The sequence below is a fragment of the Protopterus annectens genome, chromosome 10.part0 (genome assembly GCF_019279795.1).
Source record: "Protopterus annectens isolate FY-2018-M chromosome 10.part0, PAN1.0, whole genome shotgun sequence".
Lineage (NCBI taxonomy): Eukaryota > Metazoa > Chordata > Ceratodontiformes > Protopteridae > Protopterus > Protopterus annectens.
In genome coordinates, this window is record NC_056744.1 from 1175670429 (window position 1) to 1175693987 (window position 23559).

Consider the following 23559-nt stretch of genomic DNA (forward strand, 5'->3'; position numbering starts at 1 on the left):
GCTTTGGGCATCATAATTTGCAGTTAGTGTTCATTATAATGAGAGAAGCTTGGAGGCTGAGTTCGAGAAAATGCTAACTCACGAAATGGAAGATTTTCATAGGTCTATAGGTTCATAAGTGTTTACTAGGCTAACAACCACAAGGGCCCTTTTAAGCCTAGCCATGCATCCCAAATCTCTGACAAGTTCTGGTACCCTTGATAAGTGTAAGAGTGGGCTTGGGAGATGAAACCTTTACAAGCAGGGGCCTGGGAGAGGAATCATTTACAAGCTGCGTCCATTAGAGACATAGGTACCAAGCCAGGGATGAATTTCCTGTTCCCTATCCAATTGTCCAAGTTACACTTGAATTGGGTAGAGAAGAGCTTTGCTTCACATGAATGGGGACAGCGTCTTCCAGAGACTGGGTAGTCCCAGGGATACATATCTCTCTCTCCAGCAGGTCCTATCTATATCACAGAAGAGGTTTAAGTCTTTAGAACAGGTCATTCTGGTGCTGTTTGTTTTGCAGATACGCATGAGGTCCATCAGAGTGGGGTCTGACAATGCCCTTTATGCCAGGCGTAGACCTCCCCCTCGACAGCCTGTAGGAAACTGAAAACAGGGATAGGGCCTTGAGCTGGTTTGCATAAGACATGTTGCTTGCACCCTGTATTATTTTAGTGAGGAAGCTCTGTGGATGTTCCAGTTCTTAGATATGCCTGGTTAGGTACATACCAAAGGGGGCATTGTACTCAATGATAGGTCTGATCAATGCCAAAGAAAGTGGAACAATGACTTCCTTGGGCCTAGATGCCAAACTTTTATTTATAAGTTGAGTAATATAGAATGATTTCCTCACTGCTGTAGACGCATGATGGTCAAAGGCTAAATTACTGTCTAGGTGTGTCCCTAAGTCCTTGTCTACTGGGTCAGCTCTAAGAAGTGTGTTGTCAATAGGGTAGTTACCAGGGGTGGAGGACTTCCCGAAGGATGCTGTTATGCATTTCTTGGCATTTAGTTTTAGTCCATGGCTGTGACACAAGTTATATGTTTGTGTCAACCCTAACCCTTCCTGGAGAATATTTGTGCCGGTGTGAGATTCAGTGATAGTTCCTAATTTGCAGTCATCTGCAAATTTAGTCAGCCCGAGGCCATTGACATTGTTTTCCTTGTGATGCCAAAGAAGGGCTGCAAGAATCAAAATTTGTTGATATTTGTGGTTCTGCTTGTCTGAGTTGTTCATCTTGGGCCTACGTATACCCTCCACCAAGTTAAATTTGTTAGCCTTTGCAGCATGCTTGCTTATGAAGCCACCCCTCTGACATCTAGGCCCCTTGTAAAGCATTTGTTAAACTCTTTCCAGTTGACCATTAGCTGCCATCAGCTCCACTCCTTGTTCAGCTGGTCTTCTGGACCTGCCTTTGCTTCCCTGAGCTCTATCCAAACCTCTGAGCCAGTTAGGAGATAAAGGATGCTGGTGCAGTGTAGAACTGCAGCCAGGGAGTGGGTATCCCTTAACTCACTCCACCCCCATGGTCGTCTTGCAGGCTCCACTGTGGCTACCTGCAGGAGCTGTATGTGCAGTTCAGCACATATGTGACGACCTGAAGCAGAAGATAAAAGCATGGCTCTGGAACTTGTGGACTCACAAAATGGAAAGTTTAATGTTTAATATTGAAATTCAAGAGATAAATAATGATTGAGCTCCCAAAATACTATAAAACTCTAGAATGATGAGCGCTTTTGTCTGGTAGTATGAAACTTCATAACCATAAAAATGCCAAGGCTCCAAAGTCTTTGATTTACCGTTAAAGGGAACATAGGCAAGTTCAATTCAAGCCATTCAAATATGTATGCAGACTAAGCCTTGAAAAAATTAAAAAAAAAAGATACAAGTATAAATATGCATAAATATTTCAAAAATTAATTCATATTGGAGTAAAAAGCACGATTATAATACTCCAGGTTCCAAAGCATTCCATTATTAGATGGTGAGATACCCTACCTTTGAAGTGTCTTAAGTTTTAATAAGCAAGAAATTGAAATTTGGTAATTTAACCCAGGCCTGTTATTGCCATTCAATTGCAGCTGCCAATATAATTTCTATTTTTCAAGGAATAAACTCCATGGCCCACCTCTATCATCACGTATCACCAGTTCTAAAACACAGAGCACAAACTCATGCCCCAGATTCATTTGGACATGCTTGAAAAGGGCATTAGTATCCTCATTTGATGTTCGTAGATTCTGTCCTTGAATTTAAGCTCCGTCTTGCCTGTGTAAAAATAGAACAGAATTTGCAATAGGAACTATACACAACCCCCTTGGTGTTGTAGTTCAATTGATTACTAATCCGAACTAAAAATGTATTCAAAAACAAGTCATCACAAACAAAAACATGGTTGCAGTATTTGCAGAAACCACATCTTTTCATTCCCATTCCCTCAGTCATTCTCATCTCTTGGTTTCAAAAATTGCCTTGAGGTTCTTTACCTTTTTAAAAACAATGTTTTGTCTGTCCCCCAGCAACTCCTTTAAATTACTCTCATTCATCAAAAGAGACTAATTCTTCTCTAGGATATTTTTGATTTGCAAAGGATCAGAAGAGGAAGTGGTGATAAAGGAAATTTTTAATTCACAATTACATTGATCCTCAGAGCTACGAGGACCCGAAATGCTGTTGTGGATGTTGATACAGTCAGAAGAGGAGGAGGTCAGGCTCGAAATGGTATGATTGCCTTGAATCATAATTCAAGATGTACTTTCCAAGATTTATTTTATTTATTTACATTTGTTAACTGGGTAGTGTCCGACTGGGCTAGTAGCCCATTTTCAGCGGAGACCCCGGGGAGAAAATCTCCAGTACAATGAACAAAAAACAAATGACCGGTAGTAGATTATATATATATAAATTAACAATGCATTTTAAGACATTTGCATGAACAGTACAATATAATGGAGTAAATTAATATGAATACTGTTCAACAATTTAGCAGGATGTACAGTTAGAGCATAGTGCAAACAACATACAAAGACTGTTCAGATAATGTGAATATGTAACCTGGATTTTTTTGTTAGAGTGAGGTGGTAAACCCCTTATTTATTAAAAAATAAGATAAAGGTTATAATAAAAAGGTGTTAGTGAAGTAGAAAAAAAGAAGAGGAATTAGCCAGGAGCTATACAGTTGCAAAGCCATTGACTATTGAGTTGCTCCTTTAAGGCTTTATTTAAAAAGAGGACAGGTGTGGGTTAGTCTGGATGTATTGAGGAAGAGAGTTCCAATCCTTAGCTATTTTGTAGGAGTAGAGGGAATCACCATAAAAGTTGTGAGACTGGGTGACTTTTAGCATAACTTTGTTGGATGATCTAAGGGTTCTACAGCTAGAATTGGGTTTTAACAGGTTTAAGAGAGCATGGCAGTTACAGGGGTTGTGAATGACTTTGTGAGCAAACATAAGTTGGTTTTGTGATGAGATTGGACAGTTCTAGCCATCTGAGCTGTTGAAGAACAGAGCAGTGATGTGTTTTACAGGGTTATTGGCTACAAACATAACTATCTTGTTGTAGCACGTTATTCAGGTCAGTGTTACAAAGGTTGGTGAAGATAGTAGAGCAGTTAAGGAGGGAAGATAGCAAGAGCGATCTAGCTGTGGCTAGCCTGGCTTTGTGTGTCAAATAAGGTTTAGCTGTGTAGAGGGTACCAGGTTTGGAGTGGACTTCACTGATTGTTAGGGAGATTATCAAATTTTAGTCTGTCATCTATTGTGACACCTAGGAGTTTAGTTTGGTCGATGGGTTCTATTTTAGAACCATTAGAGGAGTGACTCTGCGTGGCTGATTTATTTGTAAATATCATTATCTTTGTTTTGTTTGGGTTAAGGATAAGTTTATGGCTGGAGAGATGATTCTTTATGTCGTGGAAAGCAGATTGAGTTATGTGCTGAAGTTTTTGTGGGAGACCGGATTAAAATTTTACTTTCTTGCATGTTCATTACTTCAGTCATTACGTTGTTGATGAACTTGGTTGGATATCTGTGCCTCTGAAACATAAGGCAGCTAGAACAAATTGACCCTTGACCCCACTGCCTTTTTGTGAGTCATCGAGTGTGTACTGTCAAAATGTAAAAAGCTATTAAAATAGGTTCCTTTTCTGAAAATCTTTGAGATGAGCCTTCTGTTAGCCACATCCTTCTCCAACCATATGTCAAGGTATGCAGTGTGCATCTGATTACTTATAGATGAAAACATAAGACATTCAGTAGTTTGATTCATGAAAGTTATAAGACAGGGAATATCCTGAGGGTTGCCATCCACTAGGATGAAACTATCATCCAGGTATCAAGTATAAAAAATTACACAACATGAAAGAGAGAGATTTTTCTCTCCCACTGTGTCATGATAATATTGGCAAAAAGACTCCCACAGGCAGCATCCATGCTATACCAGATCATTGGAGAAAAAGGTCATCCCCAAATCTGATAAAATTGTTCTTTAAAACAAGCTCCAAAAGGATTTCATATGTGTTAACCAAATCCTGTGAAATACCCTTGTCCAATAAGAATTCACAAAACCATTCCATGCTAAGATCATGTGGGATGACAGAATAAAGATCTCTGACATCCACAGTAATAAAAAAACTAGGAGTCCTTGTAGGGTAAATTATTGACCCTTTCTCAAGAACTCCTATGAATCCCGGCAGACATGGCTGTCTTGATTAACCAACCCTTTCAGTTTGGTGTCCAAAAATTTTGCCAAAGTGTGTGTAATCGATCCTCTCCCATCAACAGTGGGATGCATGGGTGGGTATTCCTCACACTTATGTATTTTGGAGAGACCAAACGTCGATGGGAGTCTTGGATGTGCTACATTTAAATCATTTAAATTTCTCTGTAGTACTAGATTTTTCAATAAAAAGATCATTCAAGTCATTCCGTATCTTTCTATAAGTGGTACAACATTCATTCAGTACTACCTTCTCATAGGTGTCTGTGTGAATAACCTAGCCATCTTCTTGTTGTAATTATGATTATTCATAAACAACAATCCACCACCCTTATCTGGCTGCATAATTCTTATATTTTTATTTCTCTTAAGCTCTTCCAACTCAACAGTTTCTTGGTGGAAAAGATTGGAGTGAAAGAAGTTCCTCTTTTTGATGATAATACTTTTCAGATTACAGATATCCACCTCACAGATCTTCTCAAAACACTGTATTATGGGGTGAATGGGTGGATTGTATTTGCTAGATACCCTTAGAGGGTTAATGGCTGCATCCATGTTCTGGAATGAAATCTTAAAGTTTAGTTTACAAGAAAAATTCTTTAAATCCATAAGGGTGGATGCAGTGTCTATATGCCTACTAGGTCCAAAAGACAGACCATGTGAGAACAGGTCATAACATTGGGCATCAACACGGAAGGAAGAAAAATTATATACAGAAAAGTCTTGCATAGTATTTTGTATGATGACCCATGGGGGAAGAATAAAAGATCATTGGTGCTGGAATTAGTTAAAACTGTTTGTTGCTGCGGTGCACATTCCACCTCCTGGCACCTCCTTTGTGTTGCAATTCGTTGAATGTCATGGGCCTGGTATAGCACTTGTGGTTCGATTGGTTGGTCCACTTGACTTGCTGATTCTGTTGGTTTATAAGATTGGGTCGCCGGTTCCTGATTCTTTCGGATCTCCTCAATGGGAGCTTCTCTTGGTGTTCTAAAAAATCATTAATATTGTCATGTCCTCCAGCTTGTTCATCAAACAACTCAGAATCCACAACCTCCTGATTATTGTTGGGATATGATTGTATATGCCATACTTGTGATGGAGGGGGTGGGGGATATGCCTTAATCTGCATTATCTTTCCTGTTCCTCTCTAGTTTCCTTCGCTTACATTTCCTGATGTTTAACATTTTATCAGTACTTTTAAAAATTCGTATGTACTTGTAGTTAAAAGTTTCATATTGTAAATCACGAATAAAGAGATTTAGAGTTTCAGTGTCAGCAGATAACTCATTGATTACCATAGTATTATGTTTCACAGTGAGTTCCATATACTCATAACCGTGTCTCTCAAAAAGTGCTATCAGCTCATTATGTAAAGGTAATTGTGGAGCAAGACCAGTGGGAAAGCGCCACATATGCAAACCTTTGGGGACCATCTTAGCTTTAAGGGATCCCGTAAAGTAAGCGTTAGCCAATTGGAGCTTCTTAACCTTTAACAGTTCATAATCAAGCTCTGTTAGTTGCTCCTCCAAATGTTGTCCACTCACCCATGGTATAGCTTTGCACCACATGTCTGTCTGCATTCAGCCATTCATTTAAACTGGGAGGTCATTTATAATTAACACCACCAGAAGAATTACCCTCCAAAACTCTGGACCATGGGTTCATTTATCCTCAATGAAATGTACTAGGAATTAGGCTGTTGCAGATTGTTACCTGATCAAGCTGCCATTTCCCCTGCAAGATGGACAAGCCAGCGTCATCCGCTCATTCCCATCCTTCCCTGCCTAGTCTGTCCAGCACTTGTGCTGCAGGTCAAACATGGGTTATCTGGGGTGCAGTTAGGACTTATCTTTGTGAGCCATGGGGCTGGAGTCTGTGACAGTTTCTTAAAGGCATCCTACACCTCATACCCCCCCCCCGCCAAAGAGATCTGTTTTTAATGAAATCTGAATTTCATCCTGGAGAAATCAGACTTTGCCTGTTCTGAGATGCAGCTACAGCATCTCTTAAATACCTTACCTAGAAGACTGCACTGCTAATAGCTCTTAATATCTGAGCTCAAGACCGCAGTGTGTCAAGAGCTCTTCTTAATGTACCTCAAAGACAGACTAAACTTATGCAGTAATTTGTCCTATGTGCCAAATGTTGTTATTGTTAAGTGTTCGTAAACCAAGTCATTAATCTGCCACTGTTCCCTAACCCACAGAACAGAGAAAAAAGGATTTTACACTCCCTGGATGTCCACAGGCAATTGAGATATCTCAACAGTAACAAGAACTCTTAAGAGGTCAGATCAGTTGTTTTTCACTTCAGCAAAGGGAGGAGAAGCCAGTATATAAGTAGACAGTTTCCAAAATGGATAGCTCACTTGCATATCTTCCTGTTGTATGGCTCATGGTAAGAAACTGTTAGGTCTGATTAGAGGTCATTCTAAGAGGGGCAGAGCTATAACCATTGTCTTTGTTTGGGGGGGGGGGTTAGAGTCAGCACCAAAGGCTTCATCAAAGCAGATATAGTCCACTGTGTGCATCGTTTTGAGACACTGTAAAATGGGCATTTTGTCTGGAGCTTGGCCTAGATTTGCTCTCTGATTGTGCAGAGGTTCTTCTAGTCCTCTTCTGGATCCTAGCCAACAACCCATCACTGGGAAGAAAAAGCTGTGGTGGTCATTGCTATCGTGATGATTACTGCAGTGCAGCATATGAAGAAGATAGTACACCTATATGAGAGACTTACTATAATTGTAGATGTTTTAAGTGTGGTCGCAGTTGCAGTCCTATTTACCTCCCTCCATCTCCTTTTCTTTTCTTGGAGATGTGCTATAGATTGGGTGGATGTCCAGGTTCCTCCCCCAATTCAGTCTTTTTTACTCCCTTTTGGACCCTGGACCCCTTTTCCTGAGGAGAACCGCACTTCTGGAATTGTTGTTTTTACTGGCCGAATGGGGCCCTTTTAGACTGTTCTTCCCCAAACTTTGGGTGACAAGAAAGATCTGTGGATGCTGTTAGCTGATGCTATATTTATACCATGATTGCTCGGACATTCCAAGGGAAGGTGAAGTCAGCCCTGCCCTGGGAAGGGAGAGTGCTCTCCACTGGAAGAATGGCTGGAAGTCAAGGTACTGCTTTTGGCAGAGATCCCTGTTATGACAGGAATGATGATTATAGTCATCTACACTTACTTTGGTACCTCATTAGTTGATTCTGGGAAAAGGATTTTCTTTGAGTCAGATTTACCCTTGTTGTGTTGTGTGGGTGGGTAGTTCCTTCAGCTTCAAAAAGATGCTGAATCCTTCAGATGAGAGTTTAAACTGAGATCCCATCTGTCTAAGTTGGTGGTAGCTCATGTGGATGTAAAATATCCTGTTGACCTTATCAAAAGAGCAGGGAAAGCTTCCTAATGGCCTGGCCAAATTTATTTTTTTCTTGTCTCACTCTGTCTTCTTTTTATGTATTTGGTATTGGCAAAGTATTTGCTGTATTTTGCTCCATTTATAGTCCTGACTTCAAGCTTAACTAGGAAGAAATATCCAGTAGTTTTGTAGTAACAGTGATTATAACTTGACTGCCTCCTGACAGATATATGTACTGAAGTTTTGTTTTTGCCTTTATCTTTCTCTAATTTTGTATTTTGAAAATACATGATTCCCTAGAATATTTTTGAAGAGGACCTTCCATTTAAGACTCTTGGATTTTTGAGTGTGAAGGAACTGGTTGGAGCACTGAGTGACATTCTTCATATTGAGAGCAAAGAGCATGAACCAGATTGGCTGCTATTTGACAGAGAGAAGGCCAAGAGCTTCCAAAGTAAGAAACGTATTTGTGATTGTTTCTTCATATTCAGTAGTGGTCTACTTTTGCATGTATATAGTTGCATAAACATTATCCGATGTTGTCTATTTTTATCCAATTCAACATTTGGGTTGTTGGATCTGATCAGATTCAACCTCAACACCTTCTTCCAAAACTTTGGATCTGAGGCTTTGACTCCTCCATACCCGTAATTCCCTTCTCTCTTCTAATCTACTTCAGATTTCATTTGCTGCCTGAATCATCCAGACATGTCCAATAGCTCTGAGAGTTTTTCACGATAAGTGAAAGTGTTTTTCTCACTTTTCATACCTTTGACTCCTTCCTTTAGAATATTTAGTGTAGTTTATAGTTGTTAGGTAATTTAGGATTGTGTAGGTTTACAGTTAGCCTGGTTAGCTGTTAAGTCTTGTTGATGTAAATAGTCCTTTGATATCCTAGCTTAATTATTAAGATAAAACTGTGATATTTCTATTAGAATTGTTAAGTGTGTGTGTATTTAATAACATTTTTCAGTTGCTGTGTTGTACTAATTTTTCTGATATCAGAAAAACCTAAAGTTTTTAAAAAGTACTCTTCTTGCAGACACAGAATCCCTTCTCAAGACCTGCACTGTTTGTGTTTGTTAGGTGCTGCTCACCTAGAGGCTAGTTCTGACATTTGTGCGGTGTTTTGGGTCTAGGCCTGTTCAAGGCAGGCAAGAGAATTTTATTTTAAAAGGATTACTCTCCTCTCGGATAGGGTCTTCATCTTCTGCCTCTCTGGCTATGTCTTCTGAATTTAGGCCATCTTCAGCATCCCCTAGTAGTAAGACAGAAAAGAGGAAAGAGAAAGAAAGAGAAGTCTAAAGGAAAGCACAGAAAAAAGAGAAGTCTACATAAGAAGATCTGAGGAGAAACAAATTCGAGGAAATGAGATCTGAAAATTGAGGAAAAGGTCCATTAAACATCAAGACAGTCTGATCGAGCTGGTCAAATCTGGGCTTCTCTCCTCTTGCTAGATTTTCACCAGAGATAGTGAGCCCCTGGCTCCATTCACCAATTTTGTGGGAGAAATATCTTTCCAGACCTTCATCAATAGCTTCATCATAGAGGTTGATTCATTTCCCCAGAAGGCTCACTGAAATTAATGTTGATTGTATGATGAGGAACTTTTTAAAAACAGAGATCCAAATCCTTCCAGCGCCATCCATGAAGTGAGCTCTTGGTAGAGGCCCATCGCCCCAGTAACCTTTTTCTTGGGTATTGGCTCAGATTTTGGAACCACTTCCACCCCAAATGTCCAAACCCTTCCGGTATACCTCACATCCAACATTTCAGGTAGTGTCTGTGTTGACTACATCCCTTACTCTCTCAACCCCCATTCTGTCAGATTGAGATGAGTCTCAGAGCTGAAGCATCAGTGTCTGGTTGATGTTGGTGAAGACAATTTCAAGGTTTTCAGAGCCATCTCTTCTTCTTGGGACCTTGGTACTTGATAGTTTGGCTCAAAGGACACCTCATGGGTGATCTTGACGGGGACAGGAAGAGTTTGAGTTTTTCAACATTGGAAATGCTTCCTTGGTTCAAATTGTGGCATCTTCTTTTGATGCTGTTTTGACTGGACCAAGAAGGCAGGTGCAGCCCTCGAGTCCAGAACCATCCTGACTCCCGGTGGCTCCTGTAACTTATTCCTCTCATTGCAGTCAGAACCCATAAGCTTTTCAGAGTATCAATGCTCCAGTTTCAAATCTTATTCTGACCTGTCTCCAGAAGAACCCTACAGACAGAGGGGGGTCTTTATTAAAATCACAAAGTGGCGTTGCATCGAATGCCTCTTCAGCGACACATAAAGACCCAAGTCTGAAAATAGCGAAGTCTTAGGCCAGCGATTTTTTTTCCCCAAGGAAAAAAATTGCTTGGCCTAAGCTCTTTACCCCACTGTAATGCAATCTTGGAGTTGGCATATTTAGTTAGGGGGTGTGGGGGGCACCCCCCACACACATTGGGGGGGGTGCGGGGGTAAAGCCTTCCACTTGGTTATGTTTTAAATAATGTGTGTGTGTGTGTGTGTGTGTGTGTGTGTGTGTGTGTGTGTGTGTGTGTGTGTGTGTGTGTGTGTTTGGTACTAGCAGTTTTGACCATTTGTGGTTTAGTGCTTTCGGTCTTTGTGTCGATGAAGAGGCGTTCGATGCAACACCTCTTCACTATTATAATATAGACCCTCGACAAGTTCCTAAGAAACAGACATGCAAATGGAAGCACTTTCTCATCTCCTGAGTTGGTCACTGAAGACATGGATTTAGATGAAGGTGAAGGTTTCCCAAATCCCCTCTGGAAGATATCACTTTTGGCGAGGTCTATATTAATTTGTCGAAAACGAATTCCAGTGAACAGCCCTTCATCAAACACAAACCAGAGAATGGCCCATTCATTGAATGTACGCTTCAGTGAATGTTTTTCTAAGGGAAGGGAGTTAGTTGGCCAGCATTAGGAAATTTGCTCTTTTCCCCAATTTAGTGCGATCTTGGAGTTGGTATGTATAGGGGAGGTGCCGGCACAGCCTCCCACCTTGGTGGGTTTGATATAATGTAGTTTGTGTTATGGTTGGTGTAGGTGACGAGTAGTTCCCTTCCCTTAGAAAAATGTTTGCTGAAGTAAACAGTCAGATGGCTGTTCACTGGTTTGTGTTTGATGAATGGCCATTCGCTGGAATTAGTTTTTGATGAATTAATATAGACCCCTGTTGGAGACATCCTAGAGTTGATGAAGCAGAAGGGGGGATTGGTCCACCAAAGCTCCTTCCCCAGATGAATCAGTGTTCCTTGAAGCTTTATTTACTGGGTCATCTGCATCCTGGGTGGTTTCAGCTGATGCTCTTAGATCTCTTGACACAGAGGACATGGAAGGACCCTGAACTCATCCATAAAAAGTACAGGATTGTAGTGGCTCCAAAAGACAGGAAATACTGGATGAAAGTACCTCCAGTAGATGCCATGGTAGTGAAAAATTAATTTATGAAGGTGCTGCATGCTGTGCTTGCTGTACTGGACTGGAACCAAAGTCTTCTTAAGACACAAAGTCTTGCTGGCTGTTTACTGCTGAATCAGAGTCTGGTTATTACACAGAGGTTTGCATGACTGCCTCTGTAGTCTGTTTAAAGCACCAAGCCTTGCAAATTGCACACTAGTAAAGAAATATACTTTGCAGCACAATATTATTTTACTTGTAAGCACAGTTACTAATAAATAACGTATTCTTGTAACAAACGACACATACTCATCTGTCAGTTTGTAGCATAGATGTACAAAGTTTTACTTTATAATCAGCATGGAAGATAACTTTTCATTCTCCATTTACCTCTGAACCTAAGTTCCTACATACCTCTAACAGTTTGATTTACAATCTTGTATACTGTTCTTCTCACTCACTTTAGATCCTGTTTTCCTCTTGGTATCTTATTTGGGCTTTTGTAGGAAAGCATGTAATGTCTGTTTTTAGACTTTCCTATTGTCCTTTTGTGAAATCATTTAATATGTACTTGTAAGCACTTCTGCTGATGTGAGAATGCACGCAATATTTGTCTTTCAGAATTGTTTTCCTGCTGATTCTATAAAAAGCCATGTACATTCATCTGTCAAATTCTTTGGTGATACTGTGGGAGAACATATTTTTGAAGGAAACAGCTTGTACTACTGATTTTATAAAAAGTCGTGTCCATTGTAAGAGAGCACGTCACTTCTGATAGTCGAAAAGCATGTTCTTTCTTCATAAAACATACATAGTATTGATGCCCATTTTACATTGCTAAACTCTATACCTACATTCAAGCAAACTTTTTATTCTATGCTTTATCTTTACAGCAGAATTAATTTTTATTCACAGTCAACACACACTAACAGAGGTAGCAGCAGCAGTCACAAAGAGGAAACTGTCCTAGGAGAGTTGTTCTGTTCATCCCCCTAACAGGGAATCAAGGGCATTAGACAGACTAGGGAAATGGTCTTATGCTTCAGCGACCTTTTGCACTTAGAGTGCTGAACTACTGTGCACATATGACTTGCTTTCAGAGGGACTTGACCAAGGAGATTTACAGGTTCCTGTCAGTTAATGTGTCACCGCATGTTTAAAAAAACAGTGGACACCCGGTTGTCTACTCTACAAATCCACCCCTAATGTCAACATGTGCCTGCTGTCTGAAGCAGCAGATGGTACAGCTAGAGCAGCTGGCACAGGCATTACCTTGCATCACCATGTCTGGATGCAGCTTGTGACATTGCAGAAAGCTTCAAGGCGTCAATTAATTCCCCTTTTGATGACTCTACTCTATTCAGACCAAAAATTAAAAAAACACTTGCTTAGACTGACTGAGCAGGATGGTAAGACCCTATCTGCCTTGGGAATCCATTTATTCATTCCTGAGAGGTCTTAATCCAGGAAATAAAGGTATGGCAAGAAAATAGTTCAGAAAATCACAGGGTTTTCATGAAGACACTCCTGAAAAGACCCCTTCCCAAGGCAGTAGGAGAGGTAACTTGGATGTACGTCACCTCAGGGGCAGAGGCATACTGCATAATCACGATTTTCACAGTCCTTTCACCAAGAAACTGTATCATCACTTCTAAACGGTTACCCAATTGCCACACTCTGGAGGCAGTTAGGAGTACTTAACATTACACCCACATGCCTGACAAAATATTACTTTGGATTCTTGGGTGCTAAGGATAATCATCAGAGGCTGAGCCATCCCATTTTTATATCCTCCACAAAAAGAGATCAAAGATTCCTAGTATTCCACCTAGTCGTTTGGAATCTGCAGCAACAAAAGTCTCACTGTTGTTAGAAAAAAAGTCATTCAGCAGATACCCCCAGACCAGATAGGATCTGGAGTCTACTCCAGGTTCTTTTTTTTAGTTCCGAAGAAAAGAAGAGACCTCAGACCACCAATTTTAGACCTCAGCCACCTCACTCTATTTGTGAGGCAGACAAAGTTTTGGATGGTCATGGTACAGTCCATATTATCTCGGTTGAGGAAGGATGATTGGATATGTTCTGTAGATCTTCAGGATGCCTCCTATCATGTAAAATAGAGCCAGTCCAGGAGATTTGTCCGTTTCTGGATGGGACCATTCATTTTCATTTCAGAACACTGACATTTCATTTCGCCAGAATCCCTTGGGTGTTCATTAAGATTATGGCAGTGGTAGCAACTCATCGATGGCTGCTAGAAATCCAGGTCTTGCCATATCTAGATGATTGGCTCCTAACTGCTTCTTCCAGGGATCTACTGCTACAACAACAGACAATACTACTTCCACCTTACATATGTTAGGGACCACAGTAAATTGTGCAAAAAGCCAACTGTTTGGAGGACAAAATACTAGGGGGAGGGAGCAAGAGAATACTACAGCAGTGAATATAAGGACACCTACCGTTCTGGTAAGATTTTACACAGCTGTACTATGTCCTTATATTCACTGCTGCAGTATTTTTAACAAATGGGAGAGTTCCAAAGCTCAAGAGGAAACTTGGAAGGGGGAAGACACAGAAGAACCCCCTAAAAAACCCCATGGAGAATGGCAGTCGCAAAACCAGCCCTAGCTGTAGAGATACCATCCAATGTGTAGTGCTTGGTAAAGATATGCACATAAGTCTTGGTAGCTGCTTCAAGAATAGAGTTAGTATCTAAGCTGTTAAAAAAAGCACCCGAAGAAACTACAGCTGTAGTAGAATGAGCCTTAACTGAAGAAGGAAGGCTCTTGCCGTGAAAATTGTAACAAAAGGAAGTAGCCTTAGAAATCCAAGAAGGAAGAGTTTGCTTAGATACAGCAAGTCCCAAAGATTTAGGATGAAAAGAAACAACTGATCAGAGTTTCTCATAGCCATAGTCTTGTTCAAATAAACCCTGAGTTTATGCACATCCAAAGTATGCAGCACCCTCTCACTGTCATATTGCGGACAGGGGAAAAGGTAGGCAGATTAATAGACTGATTATGTGATAACTCATTAATCACCTTAGGCATAAAAGAAGGGTTAGTGCGCAAGGGCACCCTGACCTCATGAAAGACCAAAAAAGGAGGGCAAGCCGTAAGGGCCTGTAACTCAGACTCCATCTGGCAGAAGTAAGAGCTAACAAAAAAAGTTTTCCAGGAAAAATATAGCAAGGAAACTGAAGCAGCAGACTCAAAAGGAGCCTGAGTCAACTTCTCTAAAATTAAATTAAGATCCCAGGGAGGAGGAGCAGACTTCCTGAGAGGTCTGATATTAAGGATGCCTTTAAGAAATTGTTTAACCTCAAATCTAGAAGCTAAAGGAGGAGTAAAAGGCAGGCAAGTAGACTTAGTTGATAAGTGGGCCTTAATAGAATAGGCCAAACCAGCAATGAGCAACTCACACAAATAAGAGAGAACGAAAGGAATAACCACAGTAAGTGGGACCAGGTTATGTGGGAGACACCAAACAGAAAACCTCTTCCATTTGGATAAGTAGGATTTCCTAGTAGTAGGTTTCCTGATGTCCTGCAAGACTTGCAGCACATTGATAGAAAAAAGGTGTCTGTGAGGAATCAAAATCCTATCGCCGACTGTCAGTTGAAGCATGGACAGGTGAGGATGGATGAGAGATCCCTTGTCTTGTGTGATTAGGTCCACCCTGAGAGTTAACTTGTGATAATTGCCCCTGGATAGATGCAAACGTAGCGGGAACCAGTGCTGTCATGACCAAAAGGGAGTCGCCAATAAGATTTTGTGAGCATCCTGTTGAATCTTGAACAGGGCTTTTGGAATGAGTGGAAGGTGAGGGAATGCATAAAGAAACATCCCCCTGCCAAGAAAATGAGAGGACGTCCACCTTCCACACCAGAAGACCTGGGACTCTGACACAAAACAGAGGAAGTTGTCTGTTCAGAGGGGAGGCAAAAAGATCCACTTGAGGAGCATCCCACTGGTGGATAATGACCAGAAACACATCACTGTGAAGCATCCATTCATGGGACTGAGTTAAGGACCTGCTTAGAGCATCTGCCACAATGTTCTGACTGGAATGGATATAAACTGCCTGAAGTCACTTGATACTTGACAGGAAGATCCCATAACAGAAGTGCCAACCAGCACAGAAGATCTCGTTCCGTCCTGTTTGTTGATATGCCACATCACTGTGGTATTGTCTGTGAACATCTTGAGAGGCACTGGAGAGAAAAGAGAATGAAAGGTCTGAAGAGCCAGCAGAAGAACACTTATCTCTTTGACATTGATGTGCTTCTCCTGCTGACGAGGCGACTACACCCCTTGTACTTTTAGGGAGCCAAATGTCTCCACCCATCCCATGTCTGAAGCATCTGTGAACAGTTCCTGAGAGGGAACAGGGGGAGGAAAAGGGATCCCTGTATTCAGAGAGTAAAGTTCCTGTCTGAGATAAGGAAGAAGAAGAGCTACAAAGTCTAGAGGATGTATATGTTGGAGCCATGCTGACTTCAGAAACCACTGAAACTTTGTCATGTGAAGTTTGGCCAGAGGGAGCATCGGAATGGTGGATATTATGAAACCTAGCGCTCTTAGAAACTCCCTGGCGGTAATGGAAGCCAGAGGAAGAAGAGTTTGAAAGAAAGAAATGAGAGTTAAGGCCTTTGAAGGGGGCAGGGGTGCAAGCATTGGCACCGCCTGAATCCTGCAGCCCAGAAAAAACATGATCCTGAGAAGAAGTCAGAGATGACTTTTTGAAATTTATAGTGAAATAAGTCAGGGATTCATCATCTGAAATGGACTCATCCTCAGAATAATCTTATTCTCCAGGCCTTTTAAAGGGAGTAGAGGACCGAGAAGGAGCAGGAACCAAAACTCCTTGAGGAGGCTTTAAGGAGTAAATAGCCCCTGAGTGAAGGCCTCTGCTACTCACTTTGTGGATCCCTAGGAGCAGAAGAAATGCGTTTTAATTTTTTTGTTTCTTTTTTTTTTTAAAGGAATATCCCTCCAAAAAACTGAAAAGGCTCAGACCCAGGGCAGCAGTCAAGAACCATAGTAAGAAATCCTTCCCCAACTAAAAACTGAGGAACTCCTGTAGGCCCCTTGGAAAAAGTCAACCGTGGTTCCCCATGAACATCCGAGATGGATGCCTGCAAAGCCTCTTCGGACGTGCTGCCAACCAGACTCTGACATGTTCACAGCAGAGAAATCTGATAACACAGCTAGGCTGCCTCTGGGTTTGTAATGACCTCAGGAGAAACACCTGGCAGAGGCTGGACAGTGGAAGATTCCGGTTGTACCTTTTTCATCTTCTTCCCTATCGACTGACCCTCAGGTGAGGAGATTACTTCCAGTGTATCTTTAATGAGAAGCTTAAGACGCTGGTTGTCAAGATGCAAGGAAAGGGAAGAAAGTCTACTGTGAAGGTTTTCAGAATAAACACCTGACAAATGGAACATGGTCATGAGAAGTTACTAGACAAAAAAGAGACTTATCGTGGTGGTCTCTATGGGGAATCTGTCTCCAACACTGGCATTTACCCTTCCTGAATGACATTAACCCTAAGGAGCACAAAAAAAGATAAGAAAAAAACAAAATCCCCAATGGGGCACTTATCTGCAACTGCAATAGAAGTCAGCAAACAGGTGTAGGTAGTCACTGGAGAATGGAAATGCATTCAACTTGCTGAAAACAGATGCAGGTAAACGGACCAATGGTAAAAAGATGCATTCAGACTGGCGGCAAAGAAGTACTAATTATGGTAGGCCTGAATGTCACCTTTATGCTCTATGCTACACAAGGAGCATTTGGGTGATGTTCGGCATACCATTTAAAAGCAACAAGTACTCTTTTGATAGACTGGCTGGACATTCGGGCGTCCATGGCAGGGAATCCCATCTGTTAAGAATACTGCACCAGTGAATGTAAGAACGTCAATTGTTTGTTTCCTTTTCGGAATAAAAATTAGGGAAACCATTTTCTGAATTGACTTTAGTCAAACAGTTGACTGATTGTATTACTTTTATATACCAAAATATGGTTTGCCTTTACCAAAAGCTCAAAAGCCCATTCCACCAGATCTGTGGAAACGTCTTCAGCCTTTGTCTAGAGTTTCCTTGGATAATATTTGTGAAGCTGCAACTTGGACTAATCCTCATACCTTTATTGCTTATTACAAATTAGATCAGGTGTCTAGGGAAAGAGTTGCCTTTTGCTCAGCTGTGCTCGGCAGTATTCTTCCTTAGATTCCTCCTAGGAGTTGGCAGCTGGGGACTGGGTACCAGCAATTGAGGAATGAATGAAAATGACAACATCAGATTAAAAAGTTATGTACTCACTGTAACGTTGCATCTGTGTTTGCCCATTTTCATTCTTCCTCAACTTCCCTTCCATCAGCCCTCCTCCTTACTTTACTCTTGGAAAGATCGAAGGATGCTGCAGGAACCACTCTTCCTGTGTTTGAGTTCCAGATTTTATGTCACAATTCCTTACTACTATGAAGGTCTGTGCGCAGCAAGCAAGATCTGAGGTATGTTAGGTGACTAAGGACATTATGGGTAAAGGGTGGAGCTTGAAAGTTTCATTGTTCCACGAGCTGGAAGAAGCGTCTGAGTCTTATGTGAGGATCAGATCTGAACCAAACAGTTGAGTCTGAATGAAAATCAACAACATAGATGGAACGCTATGCAGAGTACATAACTTTTTTGTATTTACATGGGAAAGCAGAAAATGATTATAAAATTCAAATTATTTTTAACCTCTGAAGAGGGAAGGTAAGCAGTTAACTGTCTTGTGTTCTTAAAAGAAGTGAGTAAAAATGTCAACATGTGAATTTGTCAGTTCAGAACTCTGAAAGTTGAAATAACAGAATAGTCTTTCCAAACATATCAAAAGCTTTCTCATCCTTGTCAGAGAGAATGGGGTTAGCATTTGCAGTTTGTTTAGTAGCAGACGTTTTAGATAGGAAAATAACTTCAGTGTTTGCTTTAGTACTACAAAACCAATATATATGGGTCTGAGGTACTCCATCAGACTTTGTAGGAGCAGGAGGTGTAACTGACAGGTATGTTGCAAGCCTTCAAAAAATACATCCTCTAAAGTTGATGAAGCAAGAGGGACAGCTTCAAGCTAAGGAATATCTAGCTGGAAGAAGTCGATACTTTTGCTGGGAAATAGGCATTTCATTTTATTCTCACTGAAATAAAATTTTCACCTTGGCTAAAGTCTCAGAAAAAGATAGCTGTTTTGGAGTGAAATCTGAAGAAACACTTGCCTCAGAATCTTCAGCTTGGGGAGAATTTACTAAAGAAAAAAAAAACTCTTCTCTTTGCAGTCAGTGAAGAAACAGGATTTAAAGCAGAAAGTAGCCCTCATCATATCCCAATATGTTTTATCCATGCATAGCTAAACAGAAAAAAAAAAACATTCCTATTTTTTTCCTTCTCTAGTCCTGCGAGACTCTCTGGAAAAAGAATGAACCCATAGCACGAACACTGTCCTGGGAATCGGGCACACTAAACCTAATCCCTTGCTAGGTCTATATTAGCATTTCGAAAATATAATAGGCTGAATCACTGAATGTCGAACTGAAATGATTGACCTATTACATTTTCGAATGCCGATAAAAAAAATAACCCCCCCCCCCAAAAAAAAAATTCTAAAGAGTGTAGGCAGGGGGGCAATCTCCCCTGCACCCCCACACCCCCGCTACTTAAATATACCAGCTCTGAGAACGCACTACATTGAGGTATATGGAAATCTCCCCTTACAGAGATTTCCGTTTACCAATTCGATGTTCTGCCCTTTCGGCATTCTTGATGCGACAATATCAAATTTGGTATTGTCAGCATTTGAGATGCTGATATAGACCCTCCCTTGACACCATTGAGAATAATTCTCACTTTCACAGCGAGAATTACCCTGCAACTGCAGAGAACATGTCTAACTTCTAATCCTTACTGGTTTTCTGAGGAGCTACACCAGAAGGACTGAGAGGCCATGATGAGCAGACGAAGGAACCAAGTCCAACTACAGCAGAATCACCCAGTATAGCTGCTGAGGCATGGAGGTAGCTAGCCTGATGCCTGAAGAGACTGAAGAAATGTTCTTTCTCTTGTAGGTGGGGTAATGCTCCATTGTTTTGCTGATAAAGGAAGCCTTAAAGATGGGTAGTGGAGCCTTTGTGAGTTGGTAAACCTGACAGAAAAGTAATGATTTTGTGGTAAAAATGTATGTATTTGTCTTTGTCGACTGGGAAAGTCCAACTGAGCAAAATTCATTTTTCAGCGAAGACCCAGGGAGAAAAGCTCCAGCAGATGCATTTAAGCTACTCATAACAAAACTTTTTTTTTTCAAAGATACTTTATATAAAAACAGGTAATTGTTCTGTAATGACACTATACAAAGATAAAAAGAAAGATTTCTTGTGTGGTGACATTATACAGGATGTTAAATTCAAAATACGTAGCTTTTAATATGCAAACAATTCATGTGCAATATATGTGACAAGTAGGCATTAAATATGATTTTAAGGCATGGGTAATGAGGGCTACACTGTAAATGTTAGGAATAAATAAAACTGGAGGTAAGGAGTGTGAAACATTGGTTGGTAGGTAGATAACTGTTAAAGCTAGTAATGGGAGTAAGTCATTGTATAGCTGATGAGTTTATTGATAGTGAGGGAAAGAATATCAGGGTACATACTGACAGAACCTGGTTAGAAGAGAGTGGTGGAGAGCATTTGAAGGAGGTAAAGTGAAGTCGGAAAGAAATTTGCATATGGGTACTTTCTTGTGGCAGGAGGAAAACTGGTAGGCTTTGGGGCTGAATGTGCTGTTGAAGTTAATGATTACATTGTCATGGGCATACACATCCATCCCTGAGGGTGAGAATGTCCAGGAAAAAAAAAGATACTGAATGATTGTGGAAGTTCATCGAACCCAGCAAAGAGGTTCATCATTATAGATCAACTGATGCTGTAAGAAATTACCTGGTCTGGTATGAGGATGTCTATCCTCTGTAATTGCTAGACTGAGGCTCGTGGGCATTAGCATCACTGAGTAAGTAGCTTTCCTAGACTGCCTAACACCTTTCCAGTATCTCATAATGCAACACTGGGCCAGACCTGTCTAGATTTTGATTGCCATTCCTAGTGTTTGGATGTGGAGAGTGGTCCCAAGCTGGCCTCTGAGAATTTGAAATGTTTTTTAAAGGTAATGGTGACTAAAAGACTTTCTGGGTTACTTGGCTTTTTTCCTGTTTTCCATGCTATGTTTGATTGGAATTTTTCTGACTTGCTATTTTTCCTGTCAGTATACTTTTCCTTGTGTTAGAGCCTAGACCAAGGAATTTGTGGCAGTTTTTTTCACTTTACCCTAAATGCCTTTAATTTCCTGTCCAAAGCTGTGGACCTGAAGTCGTTTACTTCTTTTGATCTTCAACCTGTAGGTACCGGATCCATATAAGATCTGAGCCGGCAATTTCACAAGCATCTGATCTGAGCTTCAAGCTCCTCCCCTTACCCATAATACACCACCACTACATTCCAACCCTCGGATCTCGTTTGCCACGGCTATCCAATGCATCGTTATTCTTGAGCTCCAAGTTGTGAGTAGGTCATTTCAAAGTTATTAGTGTTTTTTGTGTGTGTGTGCTGGCTAGTATAGGTTTCCTCTCTTCCTCCCCTTCGCTGGTGCGTCAAGTTTAGGGTTTGTTTCTTAGTTTTTAGGTAGTTTTAGGTAGTGTGTAGTAGTTAGTTTTCCCCTACCCCCCTCAGCCCTCTGTGTGCTTGTCTGAGTGTGTGGTGAGTGTAGTGCGTCTCTTAAAAGTTTGTTTCTTGTTTGTTTAGTGAAATATGGCTGATATCCCTAAACAGGTTTTCAAAAGATGCACTGTGTGTGGCCACAAATTGTCACCTGCCGACGGTCACACTCTGTGTGCTTTGTTTGGGTGCGGCCCATTTAGCCAATGACTGCAGTATTTGTGTGGGTTTTAACCTGCGCGTCCTTAAGGATCGGAGGGGTAAATTAGTTATGAAGGGCCTTTGCTCCCTTCTACGGAGGTGGCTGCCTCCTCCTCTGCTTCGGTCACAGCTGCTTCTGTAACCGCCTCTCCTTCTACTCCTGTCCTTGCTTCTCCTCCCTCCCAGGCTGAGACTCATCCTCCTGCCTCTAAGCCTTTGGAAGCAGAGCGTAGAAAAGGCAGAGAGAAGGAAAGAGAGCACAGGTCTGAGAAGAGAAAGAATTCCCCGGACCTTTCAGCTCCGACCGGACCTCCTACCAAAATTCAGCGTAGACACCATGACTCCCCTCGGCTCTGATCTCCTAGATTTTCTCTGGAGCTGGACGAGCTCAGAACACGCTCTAGAGCCTCGATTCTTCGACCCACCAGGTCGGTGTCCGTGGCTTCATCACAGTCCACCCGCAATTTCTCTGAAGTTGACATGGATAAAATGATGCGGAGATTTATTCGCACACAAATTCAGATGGGAGTCTTGCCGTCCCCTCTCTCTTTGGAGGGGGGAGCTCGCTTCCCTTCTTTACACCTATATCTGCTGCACTGAATCACGGGACGCATGTTTGATGAAAAATTAATGGGAGACTACACTGAAGCGGTGCTGATATTCTTTCCTTTGAAGTATACAAAGCTGCTGATCTACTCTGGGACTACGCTATGCAACAGCTGCTGATGTCAGATATGTATTTCTGATGCACTAGTGGAGTTATTATGCGTTGCTTTTGTGATGCTGGAGATTTGGACATAATGCCAGTTAATCCATTTTACATGGCTCCGTCAGTGTTATGGTGTTTCCTTATACATTTACATAGCAAAGTTACTGAGTTAAGTCTTGTGGAAAGGGCAGGTGTTGGGTTGCACATCACATATTTGAACACTGATGGCATTAGGGGATGTCCTCCTATTCCCTTGTTGCAGTATTCTACATATGGGTTTACTCCTCTTGCTTCATGAACGTCCGGCCAGTATACAAATGTTTTCTCTCACTGTGTGGTGCGTGGGATGTATGATGTGGCTCAGGGAACGTGGGCCATAAAAGTGATGTCTGCATGCACCAGCCTTCAGAACTTCTCAGCCTCCAGTCGAACACCAGGTGTTCTGCCTTTACGGCCGTCTAATTCAAGATATCAGATAAGCGCCCCGTTGAGGAACCTTTCAGTCCTTTTCTTTCTTTTAATGCCTGTTCACATCATCCAGAAAGGGCAAGTGTAAGTGCAGCCATCAGATACCTCACAAGGACGCCCAAGATCAGTGTCTGTTTTGTTTGGGATGGTCGCATGATTACAAGGCCTGCTCCATTTGTCAGGCGTTTGTGCCCAAAGCCTTGTGCAGCCATCTGCATGTGCTTAACCTGTATTTAGAAAAGCAAAGTTGAAACAAATAGCTTTAGGGATGGAGAGTACCTACTGAACTGCCGAAAAGAAAGCCAGGACTATATGGCCTATCACTACTGCTGCACCTCTTGTGTCCGACCCTCAAGCCTGTGGCCAGTGTCGACCAGGTAGGGGAATCTGGCTCTGTCGCCTTGAATGTAGCGGGTACCTCTATGGAAGCTGCACAATCCCGCATGGAGGGCATGCCGTAGAGGCTTTTCTGACATATGTTTCTGATGCCGGGGGTGGGGGATCAGTGCTTTCAGTAGGTCCGTTGGATCCCTCTGATTCCTTACAATCTCAAGATTCCAGGCCTTCTTCCCTTCAGACTGCTGCCAGGCCTGTAAAAAAGAAGGATAAAAGGAAGCATCTACTTCTGTTGAAAGCATGCCTAACTGGCAGGCTTTCAGCCAAAGTCTGTTTAATGCCTTCATGGCCTTACATCCTTCTTCTGCAGGAACTGCTAACATTCCTCCTCTAATTCTGAGTCCAAGGCCTCAAACTACAGACCCAACCTTCAGGGAAGAGGAAGATTTCTCGGATTTTTCATCTGAAGAATCTTTCATACACTTCCCAGCTTTCTTCTCCCTTCGGGTATGGTTCCCCCGAGGAAGAAACTGTTGAACCTGTTTCCCCAGCTGAGGATTTGACCTTTGGGGAAACCATATCTAAAATGAAAGAGCATTTTAATTGGGAATCCTCTTGAAATGACTGAGG

At 41.6% G+C, this 23559-nt stretch overlaps 1 protein-coding gene across 1 annotated transcript in view; it reads left to right on the forward strand.

The window, feature by feature from the left end:
- The window catches only part of TDRD5 (tudor domain containing 5), a 2447201-nt gene that overhangs the window by 2167900 nt on the left and 255742 nt on the right, over window positions 1-23559 (forward strand). Inside the window, exon 7 of the mRNA XM_044085919.1 lies at window positions 8361-8514. Coding sequence (XP_043941854.1) covers window positions 8361-8514 — 154 coding nt within the window. The remainder of the gene's footprint in view (window positions 1-8360; window positions 8515-23559) is intronic.